This window comes from Drosophila gunungcola (assembly GCF_025200985.1).
Source record: "Drosophila gunungcola strain Sukarami chromosome 2R unlocalized genomic scaffold, Dgunungcola_SK_2 000004F, whole genome shotgun sequence".
Lineage (NCBI taxonomy): Eukaryota > Metazoa > Arthropoda > Insecta > Diptera > Drosophilidae > Drosophila > Drosophila gunungcola.
The window spans coordinates 5,509,899-5,528,395 of NW_026453167.1; the positions used below are offsets into that span (position 1 = coordinate 5,509,899).

The following is an 18,497-nucleotide window of genomic DNA, read 5'->3' on the forward strand; positions in this document are numbered from 1 at the left end:
TACAATTTATTTGTGGACATTTTTAGATAGTTATTAGTAGGCCATGACTTTGCCAGTTTCCAAATATTTAAGGCCCAAACGAGTGCAGATTTCGATTAGAGAATGGTGCGTCTGGAGACAAGAGATGGCAGGATAATTAAAGTGGACATGGCTCTGCTGGGCCGCTCGTTGGTCATTCAGGAGATGTGTCGCCTTGGCCAGGATGCAGAGGACGAGGACGTTGTTGTCCCGCTGCACGGCATTCGCAGCGATGTCCTGCTCAAGATCCTCCTGTGGGCCCAGTTCCACCAGGGTCACGAAGAGCCCGCCTGGGTGGCCAAAAACGTACCGGTTTCAGCCGTAGATATCGAGCTCCAAACATCCGACTGGGACAAAGAGTTCCTACGCGTCGAAATCGAGATTATTTGCGACTTGATGGAGGGCTCCAATTACTTGGACATCCGTTGGCTGTACAAGCTGTGTGCCATGAAACTCGTCTTTCACAGCAGACGAGACCCAGTGTCCCAGATTAGCAAGTTTCTGGACGAGATCCCCTCTTTGGCCGAGTTCCAGTCACTCTTCACCGAGCAGTAGCACAGTACCTTTGGGATGCACATAAATCGATTGGCCATGACACTCAAAAAATATTTATTTAAATTTTAGATGTTTTGACTTGTGGTAATATTGAAATTAAGAAACATATTTAAGGCTTTAAATAGGTTTTTATTTGGTAAATTAAATGAGGCAGGTGCAAGACTAAAAGTGTATTGATTTAAGGTATTTTGTTGAGCACTTTATATTTTTTTACTACTACTATTTTGATATAAATCAATTGGTTATGACTCTCAAAAAATAGTTATTCAAGTTTACGATATTATAGCCTTTACTTGTGGTAATCTTGAAATTAAGACAAATATTTATGGCTTTAAAATGATTTTTAATTTAATATAGAAAAGTTGTCTTATCATTTTTTTTAATCTCTTTGGGAAATTTTAAAACAAAGACCATGATTTTTCGGCGTGTTTTTGGAGCAAGTTTGCTTTGCCAGAGACATCGACCCCTTAGCCTTGCGATGGCCGCATAAATGGCGCTGGCATAAAAAATGTGCCCCATAAACGACTTCGTCTCCGTTTTCCACTGCAATTAAAATTGACACGCTACACCAACAACAACAACCACCGAAACGACAACAACAAACAACAAGAAACAGACTAACAACTTTGACGAGGCCCTTCAAATCCCAGCCGAGCATGAAAAAAAGTGATGTAAAAAACCGACTTGAGACATGCAAAACACCACAAGAATATCGATTCGAACTCGAATGAGTCAGCAGCGTTTGCTGCTTTTGTTTTTATTTTTTTGTTTTCTGTTTTATGTGCTGTCAGAAATGCAGAAAAAAATATGAGATATCCAAATGTTTGCTGGCCTATCAATTGCCGGCCAAATAAATTAAGCCTTTAATTGTGAAATCCAGAACGGCCTGTGGCACGATTTGTTTTTGTCTTTCCTGGGATCGTTTTCGTTTCTTTTTGGCTACTGATCTACTCCTTTTGCTTTTGTCTACAGTTGCCAGTTCTTTGTCACGGCTCAAGCTTTGGTTTTGCTTTTATTTTATTCATTTTTGAGCGCTTGGGTTCTTGGGTCACGTTCTCCCCGCTGTTTTTCAGTGTGTTTGTGTGTGTGCGTACGGTTATATGAAAATCGGGGGAATGTCAGCAAATGAGTAATTGCCGGCTGATTAAGATATTATGCAATCGAAAGAAAATCGTTCAGTTTTTGAGTCGGAAACGAAGAATTTTACAATTATCATCCAGCAAAGTAAAGAATTTTCCATTAAGAGATTATCAAAGATGAAACTGAAGATATTATGCAGATTCTATTAATAGTTTTTAACTTCCTAGGAATATTTAAAGATTTAATAATAATAATTATATTAAATATGATACTGACATTGAAGTTGGTATAGCATATTCTTTGCCATTAGCAACCCTATTTACCAAAACAGGCAAATCACCCAAAATTCGCTTTGGATAAGGTGTCGTAACACCCTGAACTTTTCACACTTTGCTAATCGCTGGCATAAACACAAAATTCCAAAATGGGCGAAGTTAAAACCTGAAAATTTAACGCCGACAGAAGCGGTTGCTAATTTCCGCCGCTTGTCAGCCGTGGCGACAAGGTCAACACACCCAAGGAAATGGAAGGAAAAGAGACGAACGCCGACGAGTTCGCAATTTGGTGAATAGTTAACAACCCGCAACTCGCAGCTCGCAACTTGCAACCCAAGCCCAAGTTCCAAAATCTTCAAAATCCGCAACGCCTGTATAGCCGTTCATGGCTTTTGTGAGTGAATAATTTCTTTGTGTTTGACTGACTGCGCGAAAGGTCGAGTGACACTCTTTCGAACGTCTGCCGCTGTTGACTTTGACCGGCTGGAAAGAGAGGAAAACAATTGCGAAACAAACACTGCTGGCCGCTGTTGGCCATAAACAGTGTATTGGCCTCAACCAGAGCCAATTTGAAGCACACTTTTTGCGTTAATATGGCGGTTACACCTTTTACTTTGACTTGACTCTGATTGCACTTGGTCGACACTGCCACCACCACCACCACCGCCACCGCCACCGCCATCGAAGTCTAACTCGTCGTCATGCCGGTTATAGCGTTGTACTTGCACACCGGGCGTATGAGTAATCTCGCACAATTTCAGTAATTGCCCGCGCACCAGCAGCAGCAGCAGCAGCAGCTCAGCTAGCCATACAAATTACGAACAGCGCAAATTTCACAATATCCGTCATTGCACTCGGCGAAAACCGAAAATAAAATCAAACTTAAGCTTGGACAAATAGCTGGGTAAACAGCAACTTAATGGCAACTGCCAACCAATCGAATCGAATGACAAGTTTAGCTAGGGCTGGATTTGGTTCGTTGGACTTCTAGATCCAGTTGGTTGGCTTCAGTTTAGTTCTTAATAAACTACATTTTGTTAAGAGTCTTGGGAAATATGATATCATGTACAAGAAATCATTAGAGCTTCATGGCTGCGAAGAATTATTACTATGTTGTGAGTAATAATAATAAAAACAAATAATGAATTGCGAAGAATCATATGACTTGTCTGATTAATATTTAAATGTACTTTAAAATAAATTCAAATAATACATTGCGAGGAATCACAAGATTTTTCTGGTTAATATTTTAAGAATTAAATCAATTTTTCTTTAATAATTGAAAACAACAGAGACCAAGAAAACAAAAATAATATTAAATTTATTTACTCAAATTAAACCCATAATTAATCTGGCAGCTTAAAAGCCATGCTGATTATCTACAATTAAGTATTCGCAATTGTCTGTTTTGTTGAGGCTGAATTTACCACTTCTTTCAACACCTTTGGAGTTGTAATTTACGATGCCTATCAATGATTTATATAATGTTCAGGCCATTTTCGGTCTTTAAACTGTTTTCCCGGCTATGAAGCTATGCAGCTTTGAACCTTTGGCAGCCCTGGTTCTCTAATCGTCGCTGGTGATCTTGTTCATTGGATGCCGCCTTTTTTGCATAATTCGTAATTGCCGATCGTAGTTTTTTTTCTCTCTCTCATTTGTTTTTAATTGCGATTAATTGGCCACAAGGGCCGGAGAGCTAAGTGTTGATTGGTGTTTGGGTGTGGTCACAGCGCCTCGGAATTTGCATACAGAGAGGGTAAATGAAACGAGAATAATTGTTATTTGCTGCAGGTGCAAGACTTTCCAAATGTGGCCAGCCAAGTGCCCTATGGCCAGGGATTGCACTCCACTCGACGCGACCGCGACTCAACTGAAATCAACTACTCGGCTCGCCGCAATCGCACTCGAGTGGCAAACTCAACGCCTCATCGAAAGAGTAGCTGCCTGCGTCTGTTTTCCTTTCTCAAGCCTCAGTTTCACTTTCAATGGGGCAAAGACGACGACGACGATGAAGGCAAAAGTTGCTCAATGCGACCCCAACAGCTGGCTCCTGTTGTCTGTGGTCGAAAACACGTTTCAAATGAAAGTAAAAACTCTTTGGCATTGTCCGGTGCGTCTGAGCGAGCGTCTGGTTTTTCTTCTGGCGTTTGTTCACCTGCCAGCTCGCCGCTTGGGTTTCAATTATAAAAGAATCATCAAGCCGGGCTTACGGTTATGCCCGGCAGTGTCATCATCATTCACCACCTCTGGGTTTTAACTGTAAAAGTGAATCTTGTACTTTTGGCCAAGACGGCTCGCTATCTTGTTTACCTTCGTCTTGTGTGTGCTTTGCTTCTTTTTCGACTGTTTCTTTTGCGGCGCTGTCGTCATTTCTGACTCATTTTAGGCCATTTCGGGCAAAATAAATGCAAGAAATTTGCCTAAATCGCCGACCGCTTACTGGCAGCAAGTTCGTTGCCTGAGTCTTTTGTTTTTGCGCTCGCGTCTTAGACGTTGTTTAAGGAAATTCTACTCTAGCTTTGACCCTGTAACAGATCTGGTTGTTGTTGCCACCACTGCTGCTGATGGCTGATTGCATTGCAAGTGAGATGCAGATTTGGCAGATAAATAAAACGGAAATGCAACCAAAAAAAAAATCCCAAGATTGATTGATGTAGAATGTCATTTAGAACGGTATGCCAACTGAGTTTGTGAATGAATTTAAACAAGTGCCAACTACTTCATTTATAAAAATAAACTCAAGTTGGAATTCCCAAACTCTTTGAGTGTGTGAGCAAACTGAATAGAAGAATACAACTATTTATAAGCACAGATTAAAAGTCCATTAATAACAATATAAAATTAATTTGATTTTAATTGAAATTCGCAATTATGGCCAACACACACAATATATGCGGTTATAAAGAAAAAGTTTACACGCAAGTCGGATAAGCTTGCTATTCGATATTTGTTTCTGCTTCTTGTTCAATTCGATTCGTTTGATTCGGAAGTGCTTAAATACATGTGTGTCTGCACACAATAAATAAATCTATCAAACGCCGCATTGACCCTGACCCAGTTAGCGAAGATACTCAAAACCCAGCCGCGTTTGGCTTTGGCTCTGGCTTAGTCGTTAATCTCCAGATAGCTCTTGAGGGTTCCAATGCAAACACGAACCGAGCAAACGCCGCCAGTGAGAGCGCCGACAAGGCTTGGCAAACACTCAATTATTGCATTGAATTATTGATCATTTTTCAATTATCCATCTGACAATTGCTACAATTTGTAGCCGTTGCCCAGGGCAACTTGTCCATGCGATCGTTTTGATTTCTCTCACCCATTTCCATTTCCAATTCCAATTCCAGTTGCACAAACAAATGTCGCCGGAGCAGCTGCAGTCAGTCTTCCACGTGGACACCCATGACGCAGTGCCCCACTATGAGCTCGTCCAGCTGCTGCACCATGAAAACAACCACAACCACCAGCGGCGGCGGCGCAGCATTGGCGAGGGGCCAAAGGTCAACGCCGCCCTGCCGCCCCATCACGTGAAAAAGGATCTCAGCAAGAACGCCTACTACAGCGAGCTGAAGCACGAGGCCATGTCCTCGGGCGGCAACCACCTTTTCGGGCCGGAAGTGAGTGCCATCAAGTCGCACAACGTCTCCTTCAGCGCCTTCGGCCAGCACCTGAACCTCAGTCTGCGCGCCACCCAAGGACTCTTCAAGGGCGCGCCCCACCAGCTGCGCATGTGGACGGTGGGCAGCGAACCGAATGCCACCCACGGCCTTGACCTCCAGGAGATCGTTCACGAAGAGGTAAGTCATGCAATACAATTTGTTTTGATCTTAATTAATAAGAGTAAGGGTATGGAAATTGGTAGGAATGCCTGTCTAATCTAGTGATTAATTTTAAAATTTTAGGAATAAAACCTTATTTTGTAAAATAAGATTAGTAATACTACAAATTCAGAGAAAGAAGATTAGCCTACGATTTAGAAAAGGAAGTAGTTAACAAATTATAAAATAAGATAAATTAATTCTTTAAGTGGTCCCCCACAAAAAATCAAATACTAGCTAATAACCTAATTATCTTCTTAAATAAAAAACACTAGGCTAGACTTTGCAACACTCCCTTTAAAATTGCAATAATTTCATGAAATATATTATAAAAGTAAAGAAAGCTTATCAATGTATCAAGCGGCCAAGTGTTTTGTTAAGGTTGCCAATATGATAATATTGTTATTTAATTTTGCAACAATCGTTGCAACATATCTTTCCCAAAAACTAAATTTTATTTAATCAAAAAAATCCATGTCCCACTTTATCCAAAACAACGTAACCTTTCTTTATGCCCATTTTAGTTTGCGTTACTGAAACTATTTTCGATTTTTATTGGCCCTCGTATGTATGTCATATATTTTCATGCCCTAAATTGGAGTTTTGTTGTACGTATTTTCCTTACAAGTCTTTCTTTTACTGCACTTTCATTGGTTACATAATGGGTAGCGTAAAAAAATTACTACTTCGCTTTTTGTTGCGTTTTGCCTTTGTACGTTTTCTGATTTGTTGATTCGCCATACTTCCGCTTGAGGTAGGCAGATATTTTGTTTCAGCTTTTATCAACGCTTCGTTTTTGGGCTTTTATATATTGTTTTGTTTGGTTTTGTTTTTATTTTACAACTTTACGCGTAACTTTGTTTTTCTGGCATTTAAAAGTTTGTTACTGCCTTTGCTTGCTTACGTATCTAATCAAAGTTAATTGGCCACGTGATAAAGAGATTTTCATTTATTTATACAAACACTTATGAGCTCACGTTTAATTACATTTCTTTGTTAGAGCGAGAAAAATAATCACGCCGTCTTAGGAAAATCTGTCTTAAAGTCAAGGACGGACGGAAATCAGCTTAACAGATTGACTGCAATATGTAACAGGCTTAAGAGCTTAACCTTTTTTATTTTCTTTGCCTTTTTTATCAGTACAATAATGCCAGTCAATTTTGGATTTCGTGCTGGAATCGCAAATAACAATAGATTAAAAGTATTAATATTTACTCTTTCCACCCACAAGTTCCTATAAAATTCAGTTAGTCGAGTTGAGCCATGAACGTGACTTTTTGTAATTACCAATAAGGTTCACTTTCTTTTGGCGTCGAACGCCTTTTCATGGCCTGTTTGTACATATAATTTAATTTTCCCATTTACCCATTATTCATGTTGTTGTTTTTCTGCGCCTGTGGTGGGCGTGCTTCTTTCCTACGAAGTACAATCAATTGATCGCACTTTAAATTACGAGTTTTATATTCGGCGGTTATTACCGTCGCTGGGGGAGGGCGGACTGCAAACACAACATAATTTTGAATGCAAGACACAACACTTCGGAAATGAAAGTGAAATGTCATGTCAGGCGACAGCCGAAAAAGAAATGAACTCGGCGACGCGAACTCTTATGTCTTTGGACTTTGCCAACTGTGGAGTTTTTCTGCGTCTTGTTTTTGCCTTTTTTGTGATTTATGTGTGATAATTTCAGTTTTTAAGCCTGGCACTACGAAATGCGGAAAGATTCGTTAGACTTTTCTTTCATTTCTTAGCGGATTTTGTCGTCACTTTTAATTAAAACCGAAATAAGCTGCAACAGTGTTTTTAGGTATTTTCTGCGCAAGATTGAGTAACCCACGCAAAGGCATTTTCCCCTTTTGAATCTTGTGACTTGGCAATTATTTTTGTTTTTCGGTTTTTTGGACTCATGCCACAAACAAATGGCCTCAAGATATAGACCACATAACTACAACAATTTCAGTGTTTTCTATGTCGAATTTTGTGATATTTTTTTTCTTTTGGTAATGGCGGCACTTTGTCAGAGACCTTCTAACAGCAGTCAAAGGAAACAAAAAATGCCATGAAAAAACATTTATTCTAATTTCTGACATTCTGTATCTTTTTTCTGCTTTATTGTTTGCCAACCGCAAAAGTACCGAAAAATAGTATCCCATTGATATCGAGCCTGAAAAACTGACCCCGTTTCGTTATTTATTTTGACTTTTCACAAAAACTAATAAGGCTCAGGGAATATGTTGCGTTTTTCGCCTTCCGATTGGAAATTAAAATTAAGTTATAAAAGTGCAATCACTTTTTGTGTTGCGGCGAAAATTTCTCTGTTCAACTATGAAGGTGGAAACCTCATTTTCACCCCTCTCTCGAACTCTCGAAGCTATGTATACTTTAATACCAAGGCATGCCAAGGAGTTAAAAGGCAAACACAAGGCGTTGCTCGGCACTCCCACTGCCGCATTCAATCGATGAAGGCGATAGGCTCCACACAAAGGTCAGTGCAGCCGCAAAAGTATCAGAAATAAGGCGAAATGAAAACAAAAGTCGCACAGGTATCTGGCAAAATGGAAACGGCTTGAAAGAGGGGAGCGCTAAATCAAGTAAATGGGATTTTTGTACCAGAAAGTGAAGGCAACAAATATTTTCATAGGCAAATAAAAAATAATTAAAAAACAAATGTTGAAAACATCATTAAATAAATAAATTTACATATTGGTCGTTAAGTTTATGTAATGTTCTTATTACAACCCTTACAATCAATTAATACTTAAACTGGCCATTTATTTTGTAAGATGTATTTAAAGTAAAGTTTGTTTTTTTTTGGCTTAACTTCCATGTTGGCTGGAGTAATAAAACAGAAGGCAACTGATCCGGGTTTTCACGAAGTACCCAAGGTACCTACTACGATAGCAATCTGCAGACAGTTGTGGACTATGACCAATTGCTCGTGGATCATGACTGTGGCGAGAAGAACAATCCCCTTCGGCTAAGGCTTGGCCACCTGCCCCGATCGGGAGTTTGGGGTTCGAGCATTACCATAAAATCGAGCCGCAAACGAAAGACTTAGGCAACGAACTCGGGCTTTAAGCGTGCATTAGTGATTCCATCCTCCCTCCACCAAACTGCATTAAATATCTCACGCCAACCAGTCAAAGTGAAACTGAAAGCAAAATAATTAAGTTTTCAAAATGCATTTTTGATGGGTGCTAACGCGCAGTGCATAATTAAAAAATAGTGTGTGTGTGTAAAAGCCTTTGCTGCATGCCACACATTTGCCGCCGCCGCCGCTGCACTCGTTTCACAAGAGGCAAAATTGTATCTTGTCATTGCAAAACGATTCCAACTTGTTGTCGGCGGCGAAGAAGCATGATTAATGAGCTGGCCGATTTGGCAGCTGAATGAATTCGAAATTAGCTCACTGTGTCCCACTCTATCTCTCTCTCTCTCTTTAACTATTTTTTTAAAAGCGCGGGCGATGCAAGTTGCGATTCCGCAAAAAATGAAAAACTGAAAAAACGATGAGGGGTGGCAGGAAAACGTTGCGGCTTAGAAAGCAGTTCGGGCTGCATTTCCCTGGCTACTCGCCATCTCCCTCCCACTGGCGTGTTTTTTGTGCGGCTGCAATCGGTTGCATAAGGCCGCAAAAGTTGTTGCCACGGCCTGACAGTTTCTGTGGTTGTTGTTATGCTCATGTTGCAGTTATTGTTAACGCCGAGCGGCTTGTTGCTTTGTAGCCAGCCAACAAGCTAAATTGTTCGTTCCCTTTTTGCAGCCATTAGGGCAAAAAAAAAACGAGGAACTGACTTGCTAACTTATCATTGAAATCAATGAAGTTATCCAAGTGCCTGGAATCGGTGCGGGCAAAGATCGCAGTTCCTACAACAACTCAATGGGTCACATAATTGGCCGAATAATAGACAAATAATGGCCAGTACCAGCCTTGGCATTGTCTTCAAGCCAAACAACAAATCCAGTTCGACTCGACTCACATACAATGCATAATGGTGCGTAATAAACAAGCTAACTGCCAAAGCAAATCAGCCGACACACACACACACACATGCGCACAAATGGATAAATCCAAAGTTATTATTATGGGCAGCTCGAATGCGGCCAATGCGGCGTATGCGTAACGACGCCAAACAAATCAGCGAGCAAACAAACCAACAAATGGAACGAACCAACAAAAAGCGACGCCCACACGTCGTCTAATGCGTTAATTGTCGGTTAACTTGGCTAAATGGCTCGTGGATTTACGCTGCGTACTCACTGAAAGCGTGTGGGATATACAGTACAGACTTTCCATCGAACAATGGCAAATTATCGTCTTTGGCTCGGGTTAAGGGCCTGAGACTAATGCTTTAACCTTCTTCTCGCTTCGGCACCAGCGAAGAAACAGAAAGAGTTCAGAGGCTAATTTTCACTTTGCCAAGTTCGTCGCTCCGGGTCATTTGTGTCTTTCTTCTTTCAACTTTTCGGCTTAATTTGCATAACAAAATTGCCAAAGAAAGAGCCAAAGAAAATGGGCTTCAAAGTTTTAGCCAGGAAGTTGTTAAGTCTTGGGGATTTTACTTTCATTTCCAACTATTTAGGTGGCCGAGTGCTGATGTGAAGCACTGAAAGGGTTTGGTTTTGATGGGAAGGGCTATTTAGCTTTATTTTTTGTACAGACTACTTTGACTACCGCTGTCTATTAGAGTATTCATGTCTATACCACTTTAAAAATATTCTTCCGCCCACACACTTTTACAATGAGAGAAAGAAAAGACCGTCCTTTCTCCCGCCTTTCTCTCGTCAAAAAAAAAAGTGTTTTAGGCATAGTTAGGAATTATATTATTGGCAAAACAAAAATAAAAGCAATACCCTTGGGGCTGTAATTCGCCTCTTACGTAAGACAAAAGCTGCAGCCAAACAAAAAGATACAAAACATTCCGGTCAGAGCCTAATCGCCGCAAAGAGATCTGCATAATGTCTTGTAGCCATTTGTAATTAAAAAATTTACGGCGCCATAAATAAAAAAAAAGATATATATATATGGTTCGGTTCAATGGAAATGGAAATGAAAAAGCCGAAGAAAAAAAATGCGCGACAGCTAACAATTTACAATTTGCAAGTCAACTAATTAAAATTGCGCCAGCGAGAGAACAAAATAAGTCAAAATGAGAACAACAATTGTCAATTGGTCCATGTCCATGCAAAGTGGAGTCAAGAGCAAACAGAGCAGTGCCGTAAGTGGCCAACTGACAGTTCATAAATACTATATGGCCAAAACACTTGGCCAGGCTCCAAGCGTTGACAACTCGAGCTGGATTCGGATTCGGATTTGGATTCGGCTTCATGGCAGCCAAAATACAAAATCCGAAATACGTGTGGTGGCGTGGGGGTCGCCACTTGCCACTTGTTGCTTTGAACTTATTTTTCCACAAGGTCGCCGTGTCCAACTAGCAGCTATACAACAACGAACCAGCGACAACGACAGCAACAACGAATTAAGCCATAAATGCCTGCTGCACATGAAAAATTTGAGTGTGTTGTTGCTGTTGCGTGTCCACACGCTTGGCGGTCACTTAGCCAACCTAACCGATGCCCCGCCCCATTCTGGACAGCTCAGTAATTCGATCAGTGCGATAAATAATTACCCGGTTCTAAAACAAATCTTGGAAGCAGTCATATGTATTTAATCATATTTTTCAAGGCAAAAAGATATTGGGTAGCCCATACATGAAGGATATGAAATAATTAAAACAAAAATTTAAATATACATTACCTTTTTACATAATTATTAACAAATTTATTAAATTGTTTAATAGGAAAACAAATTAAACTTAATAGAATCGCATTTTTAAAATAATAACATAAAACATAAACGATATTATAATTTTTAGCTTAAGACTTTCAACTAAAAAGGGAAGTAACGAATATAGTAAATTGTTAGATACAAATTTTAAAATCAAAAGACAGTTAAAAATTTTACAAAATTACTTGTTTTTGGAGACCAATTTACAAATTTTTATCATTGAAAGCGTTCTGTTTAGAACTAAATTCATAACCCTTAATCTTTTTAATGCTTATGAAATAGTACAAACGTAATGTGTTCCCTGAACTTGGTTCTTTTACGACCAATTAAATTCTTAGTTTTTAATATGACCACGTTCATGTATCATACCCGGACAGCTCTCATCAAGCCAAAAGGCCAGTGGCACTGACTCTAATTTTCAGTTGCATTTTGGCACCTGACTTACTCTGATGCATACGAGTACATACACGGCCTGCCATTTATTGCTCCGATCAAGCGTACTGCGATTAGTAACTGTATATTTGGACGCGGGCAGTTATGATTTATGCTTGTAATTTAATAGAGTGCCGGCACGACAAGTTTTTGAGGTTCGGACGCGGTCCAATGCCAAATGCTATGCCCGATGTCAAGTGTCAGATTACATTTATTTCGATATTTATTACATAACTCAATTCATTTGATTCGAATCGAATTGAATTGAATTGAATTGAATTGAATGGTCAGGCTACGCAGCGGCAATTAATTTAATTAGTTTGACCATAGCGGGACTAAAGATAAGCCGTTGAAAATTAAAATTTATGCTAATTTGAGTCTAATATCCCCGGGGTATTTGCTCGGCGGCTGCCTTGAAATGCGAGCACAAGAAAAATCCGAAACGAATGTCTATGTCACAGGATTTAAAAACTAACTAACAAAAACAAAAAACCAAAATCGAAATCGAAACTAGAGCAGTTGGCCAAATGTCAGAAGCTTAAGCTTTAAGCCTGGCCAGCAGCACTATTTTCATGGTCAGTCTAAAGTCTGCCGCAGCACACACGGCGTATGAGTGACGTGCATGCTGAGGCGTCACATTTGCCAGCCACGAGCATAAATCAAAGCTCAGTTTACCGCTACGGCCAGCCAGCCAGCGACTTCGACTACCCCACGCTCCTCACTAAGTGCCCAAGTAGTCCTCCCACCGATCCCCCGACCAAGTTGCATTTAATTAAATTTACCCACTAACCACGCGTTTTGTCTTGGTCAACTCAGCTGCAGTGGCCACAAAACATACATTTGTTATACCATTCGGTGCCCAATAAAAAAACAAAACGAAAATTGCTTCAAATTTAAGCTATGACCAGCTGCGGCTGCAAACCCATGTATTTGTTTTACTTCTCGCGGAATGTGCGGAATTTAGACCCGTAAAAATGTAAAATGGATATTTAATTGCATTTTTAAACAAATTATATTTTATCACCGCAGAGCTGTCTTACATTTATTAGAGCTACTGGTATCCAATGTTATGACTTTAACTTTAATTAATAGAAAATAAATCATGGCTGTTTGGCCTGCACATATGTTGCTTTATATATTTCACTAATTTTTAATAGTTTAATTAAAAGAAAATAAATCATGACTATTTGGATCTTGTACAGAGCAATATTGTGTCTACAAGGGTATTACTATTATTTCATGATTTATTTATACTAATTCTTAGCTTTGTGCAACAAAAACTATTTTCAATATTCTTGTCAGCTTAAGTTTTTTGTTTTATTGCTTTTAAATTGTTTGATTACCAGAAATCTTTGCCAATTAAAAGGCAAAAACTTAGTTATTCTTATCGTTTATTATAATTAAACTAATTTTATCCCTATTTTTGCAGCACCACAAAAACGATGTTGGAGAAGTCTTTCAGGATGAGAAGAACATGGCTGCCATTTTGATGCGCCGCCACATGGAAACGGGCGACCTGATAATGGTAAGTGCTTTAAGATCAATAGCCCCGCCCCCAACACCCGCCTACGCCCACCTTGCAAGGTCACCGCGTTGTAGTGCAATCAATGACGTGCCCCAAGAATTTCAATTAGCGCAAACCATTAATGCTTGTTCTTGGCGTTGTTCGGTTACCGTTTCTGTTTCTGTTCTTGTTTCTGTTCTATGGTTTTTGTTTTTTGTTATGACAGACGGCCATTGTTATGGTCAGTTTCGGAGTTGGACATGCCGGCCATGTTAACTGCTGGCTTCGACTGTCGCACATTTCAATTTGTGTGTCTGTGCGCCGGGCATTACAATTAAACGCCCGTTGATCGGATATTCAGAACGATGGCGGATAATTTGCGGATTTAGACAATTTCTGCTGATTAAGCATTAATTTATCGCCGCAAAAGCGTTCGGGCCAATTGGCAGCTGTAAATGTAAATGGCCGAGGCAAAAAAGCTATAGAAAAATTCAGGGTCGACTAATTGATACCTGCTGTTTTCTCTGAGGTAGTTTAAGGACTTTGGATAATTCGTATAATTATCTAGCAGTTCTAAGGTGCCAAAAAATTGTTTGCCATCCTATTAATTTCCCTTGTAGTATTTTGTATTTTGTATGACAGCTCTATATACCCTCTTAATAATACACTAGCCACTCTTTTTGTCGCTGACCACCTTGGACCAATTTGACAGGAGTGAAAATTGTGCTGGCGTATGGGCGATAATGCCAAGATAGATTGCAAAAGTCCATAAATGTTCACGTTATTAGAACAAACACAATCGTTTGGGTATTCAGATATGCTTGAACACTGCACAGATAACTTGAGGCCATGGCAAATGGCAAAGAATACTTTTAATCGCTGACTTTAGCTCAACTCTTTTCGTTCATTTAATCAGCAAATAGTTTTACCCCACCCCGATGCAATTAACATGGCATTTCCTTACCGCCAATTATCAAGGTTGCCATAACTCTCGGTATTATGTGCCATTTCTGTTTATGCTTTAATTTAATGTCCAATTTTTATACTGCCGAGGCTTTTAGCCAGCATCAGATAAATTCTGATGACGTTTAATTTAAAGACAATTGGCAATTAACATAAACATTACCCGAGCGGAAATGGAACTCAATATGCAGGAACAAGTTTTGGCATGGAGGAAGTCCGCCTTAATTGCCGGCCATTGTGTGTGAGATCTTTTCTCTTTGATGGCGGGTGGAAATCGAGATCAGGCTGGTCTCATGGGAACAAGAACGAACCTTTTGAGCTTTGCCTGCATGGAGAATTGCACAACCAAATGTCACAATTCAAGCAAATTAATAATCAGCAAAGCCAAACGCAAAGGCAAACAAATAAGCGACGGAATCGGCAAAATGGCCAACAAATATTGGCAGACAATAAGGTCAATAAACAACCGTCAGAGACAAAAAAAAGTCTTGGGGCCTCAACTTTGGCTCTCCACTTCATTCGGGGTCTGTATTTTTGGCAATTTTTTGAGCTTCTCGGACGTCTGCTTGGGATTTAATTTGTTAAACAAAAGTTGGATAGGAAAAAATGTATTTTTGATAATAATTACAGACAGCCAATAAAAGGTCAAACAGCAATGTCTGGCCCGGTCCGACTTGACCGACTTGTTATGGCCAAGTGCGCCGTCGCTGCAGCGACCGACAAACAGAAAAATTCATAAATAATATGTAGAAAATAGCCAGCCAGCCAGCCAGCACACACATGTGAGCATGAAAAATGTTTGCTGCCTGACATTTCGAGGCGCATAAGCCGGCGAAAAGTTTCGCAATTGGCCAAAAGACGCAGCTGTGCTGGCCAAATCCAATGGGTCTTCCGGCTTCGGTTTTGACCTTAAACGGACGGGCTGCCAAGCCGCTGCCAGCTTGTAATTAACAAGAAGTCGAAGATGGCTAAGTCAGCGACAGTTGCGTAAGACTTCTGGCCGCGTTGTTCGGTTGGCAATCCAAGCAATGACGACAAATTGAGAATGAAGCTGGCACCACCTCCTCCGCCACTGCCGCATTTATGGCCGTTTAATTAGTTTTCCAACATAAAAATGTGCGCCTTACTTGAAATAATTGCTACCTCTGACAACACTTAAAGGAAATATCTCAAATATTTAGCCGGTTGTTAAAAACCAAATAGATCAAAGAATTACTCCGTAAACTTAAATTCAAATTATGGGCCTTACAAATGGCTGGCAATTTAATCCCCAAAACACTTTACAGGGTAACTACCATTTATGATCTCCCATAAAATTGTTCACCTGTTTTCCACAAATCTTTTGCCGATCCACTGTACGAAAGACTTAAGACACGAACTGCTTTTAGTCCATTGCAAAACATTTTCAAAGGAAACTTCGTACCCACGTTGTTTTTGTCGGTGATTTAATTTAATTACAGCTAACTTAAGAGCAGTCTTACACGCACTATTCGATCAGATATTCCAACTTTTGTTGTTTTGCTTTTACAATGGCTTGATCGTGGTTGAACAAATTATTTCTTTTAAAAACTCTGCAGCCTCTGAATAAACTTCATTAGTGAGTTTGGAATTTAAAGGTTCTTCACGAACTGCGATCACAACGATTCCCATAATTCGCTGCCATACTTGAAAACGATGCATCCCATAGCCAAAGTTATTCATCATCAAAGTCTGTGTGGGAAACGAAACCCGAAACCGAATTTGATTTAATGTGTACATGTCAGAAGTTGAAGGTCGCCCCAAATGCCCTTAGACGACCTGGACTTGGACTTGAGCATCCACTTGAGTGCGGAGTCCATTATGTGAGCCACCCACTGCCAGTGGTGGCAATGTATCCAATTTTGACCCAATCAATGTTGACATTGACTCGTAATCTCACACAGCGAAGCATTTACATGCGAATATTAATTTCACGGCCAATTACTCTCGGTATCCGTATCTTTTCCAAATGGTTTGTTTGCCTTGCCAATAGTTCCAAAAATTGATGACATCCATTTTGGAGATGGCTAATTGTTCAAGCCAATTACATTCGCCTTCCCTTCTGGAAATTTATCAAAACGAAACGAGCTCAAGGGAACCAGACAAATCAAACAAATTGTAATAATAACTCTGGCTTTTTGTCTTACTCTTCTGTGCCTTTAATGTCTACGGTCATTTGTTTATGCACTTGAATAAATATCGGGGGAGGGGTGGTTTGGTAAGCAAGCTTGATTAATGCTAATTGCGGCCAACGTCAGTCAAATCGAAAAAAAAAGACGATGCGTGCGGCCGCTGATGAATTGGATGCAGGTGATGTGTGCTTTCGAAGCCTAAGTCTCGACTGCTAATTACCTGCTGCTCTGAAAAGTTTGGCCCTGAAAACAAATCCACGAAAGTCATGAGATGTGCATTTCAGCCACCTTTCATGTCGAGAGAGTGGCTTACGTAACCGCAATTATGCAGCACTCGTGATATGCATCTCTCTATTAATGAGTTTTCAAAAACCTTTCGGATAAGGTGCGCAGTCAGGTAAAAGTAACAAATTGGAATAATTTTAGAGGCATTATATTACTATATAAATGTATTTAGATTGTGATGAACTTTTTAACAGCACTTCAAATAAATTTAGATTTCCATATTTAATAAGATATATATCTAAAGGCACCTTTGAGCCATATTTTGTTATACTGATTTAAAATGTCTATTCAATTTTGTAATAATAATAATAAATAGACATTTTCTTGGATTCTAACCCCTATTGAACTCTATCAGTCACACCCTAACCGCTAATGCGATTTGCCCTTTTTTCGAGCCGCTTGACATTTGACAGCATTGGAAATATCAATATGTGCATTGCCATTTGAATAAACAGAAATCTGTAAACGGCAGTGCAACAACAATGGAAACAACAAGCAGAATTATTAGGTAGCACAGGCGACATTTGGACACGGCTCTCAGCATTTTGGCCAACTCTATTAGACGGCAATCGCGGCGTCATCATTAAGCAACATTCATGTCCAAAGTGCCAAACGAGTTTTTATTCGTCTCGAGAGAGCTTCTTCGCATTGGCAGCCAAAGTCTTCTCACCTTCCCAACTAATTGCCAGCCTTGATATTTACAAAGAGTTCACCGTATGCTTATGCAGGCGATAGTTGCTCTTCTTGGCTGGAAATTCTATATCTAAATACATGGCTGACCGCTGATTTGATTTGCATTTGCCGCAGCAGCATCATCATCGTCATCGACATCGTCAAGTGTTAAAATTGCACAATTTATGGGCCAAAGTCGGCAAAGTCGGCAAAGTTGGCCTGACATTCAGGCGGGAGAAGTGCAATTTATGCGCCGGCGACATTTACAAATGTTATACAATTTGATGGCTTTATTTGATTCGACTTTTGGCTGATTAAAGCCGAAACTTTCAAGCCACTCGATCCGGCTCTGGTCATTGTGCAATGAGTTTTGACTTGGGCGAAATTAATGCAAAATAGTTTTGCAAATTGCTATGGCAACCCCACCCTGCCAATATAAATATATATGGTAAATTGGCTGAGACGGACGACACAACCCCCAACTGACGAGTTTGTTGCCCAAGTCTTTCTGGTTTTGATTTTAGTTTCTCGATAGCCGCAAGGCCCACTTGTCCAAGAGGAAAACTAAACCGAAACTAAATCGAGTCGACATAACAACGAGTGTGTTACCAATATTCATAAGTGCCAGGCGGCAGGCGGACAACTTTGGTTAGCAGTTCAGCTCATATGCAGATCTGTGTAGATCGGGAAACTATAACTCCCGAGATGGGAGCGTGACACGATCTAGTGGCAGTAACACACCGCTATCCATCACGATCGCAGCGCCATGAACGACACGCATGCCCCGAATACAAAGGATAATAGTAAATACCGCCGAGCAAACCGTTTTTCAATTACACCCTGCTGCTCATATTATTTAATCGAAATGCACATTTTTTCCCCTTTTTTTGTCTGGGTTGTGGCTGCAATTTCCTCGTGAAAAATGTTTTTTAATTGGTGCAACGCGGTGTGGCAAGCCGC

General features: G+C 40.1%; 2 protein-coding genes across 9 annotated transcripts in view; both read left to right on the forward strand.

Annotated features, from left to right (window-relative positions):
• Positions 1-18,497, forward strand: part of LOC128254350 (venom metalloproteinase 3) — a 49,547-nt gene that overhangs the window by 8,369 nt on the left and 22,681 nt on the right. For all 8 annotated transcript variants that reach the window (XM_052983404.1, XM_052983403.1, XM_052983407.1 and 5 more), the window contains exons 3-4: positions 5,273-5,722; positions 13,393-13,488. In XM_052983404.1, coding sequence (XP_052839364.1) covers positions 5,273-5,722; positions 13,393-13,488 — 546 coding nt within the window. The remainder of the gene's footprint in view (positions 1-5,272; positions 5,723-13,392; positions 13,489-18,497) is intronic.
• Positions 4-1,751, forward strand: LOC128254351 (S-phase kinase-associated protein 1). Its single transcript, XM_052983412.1, has one exon. It carries the CDS (start codon positions 103-105, stop codon positions 571-573), a length of 471 nt encoding a protein of 156 aa, XP_052839372.1. The 5' UTR covers positions 4-102; the 3' UTR covers positions 574-1,751.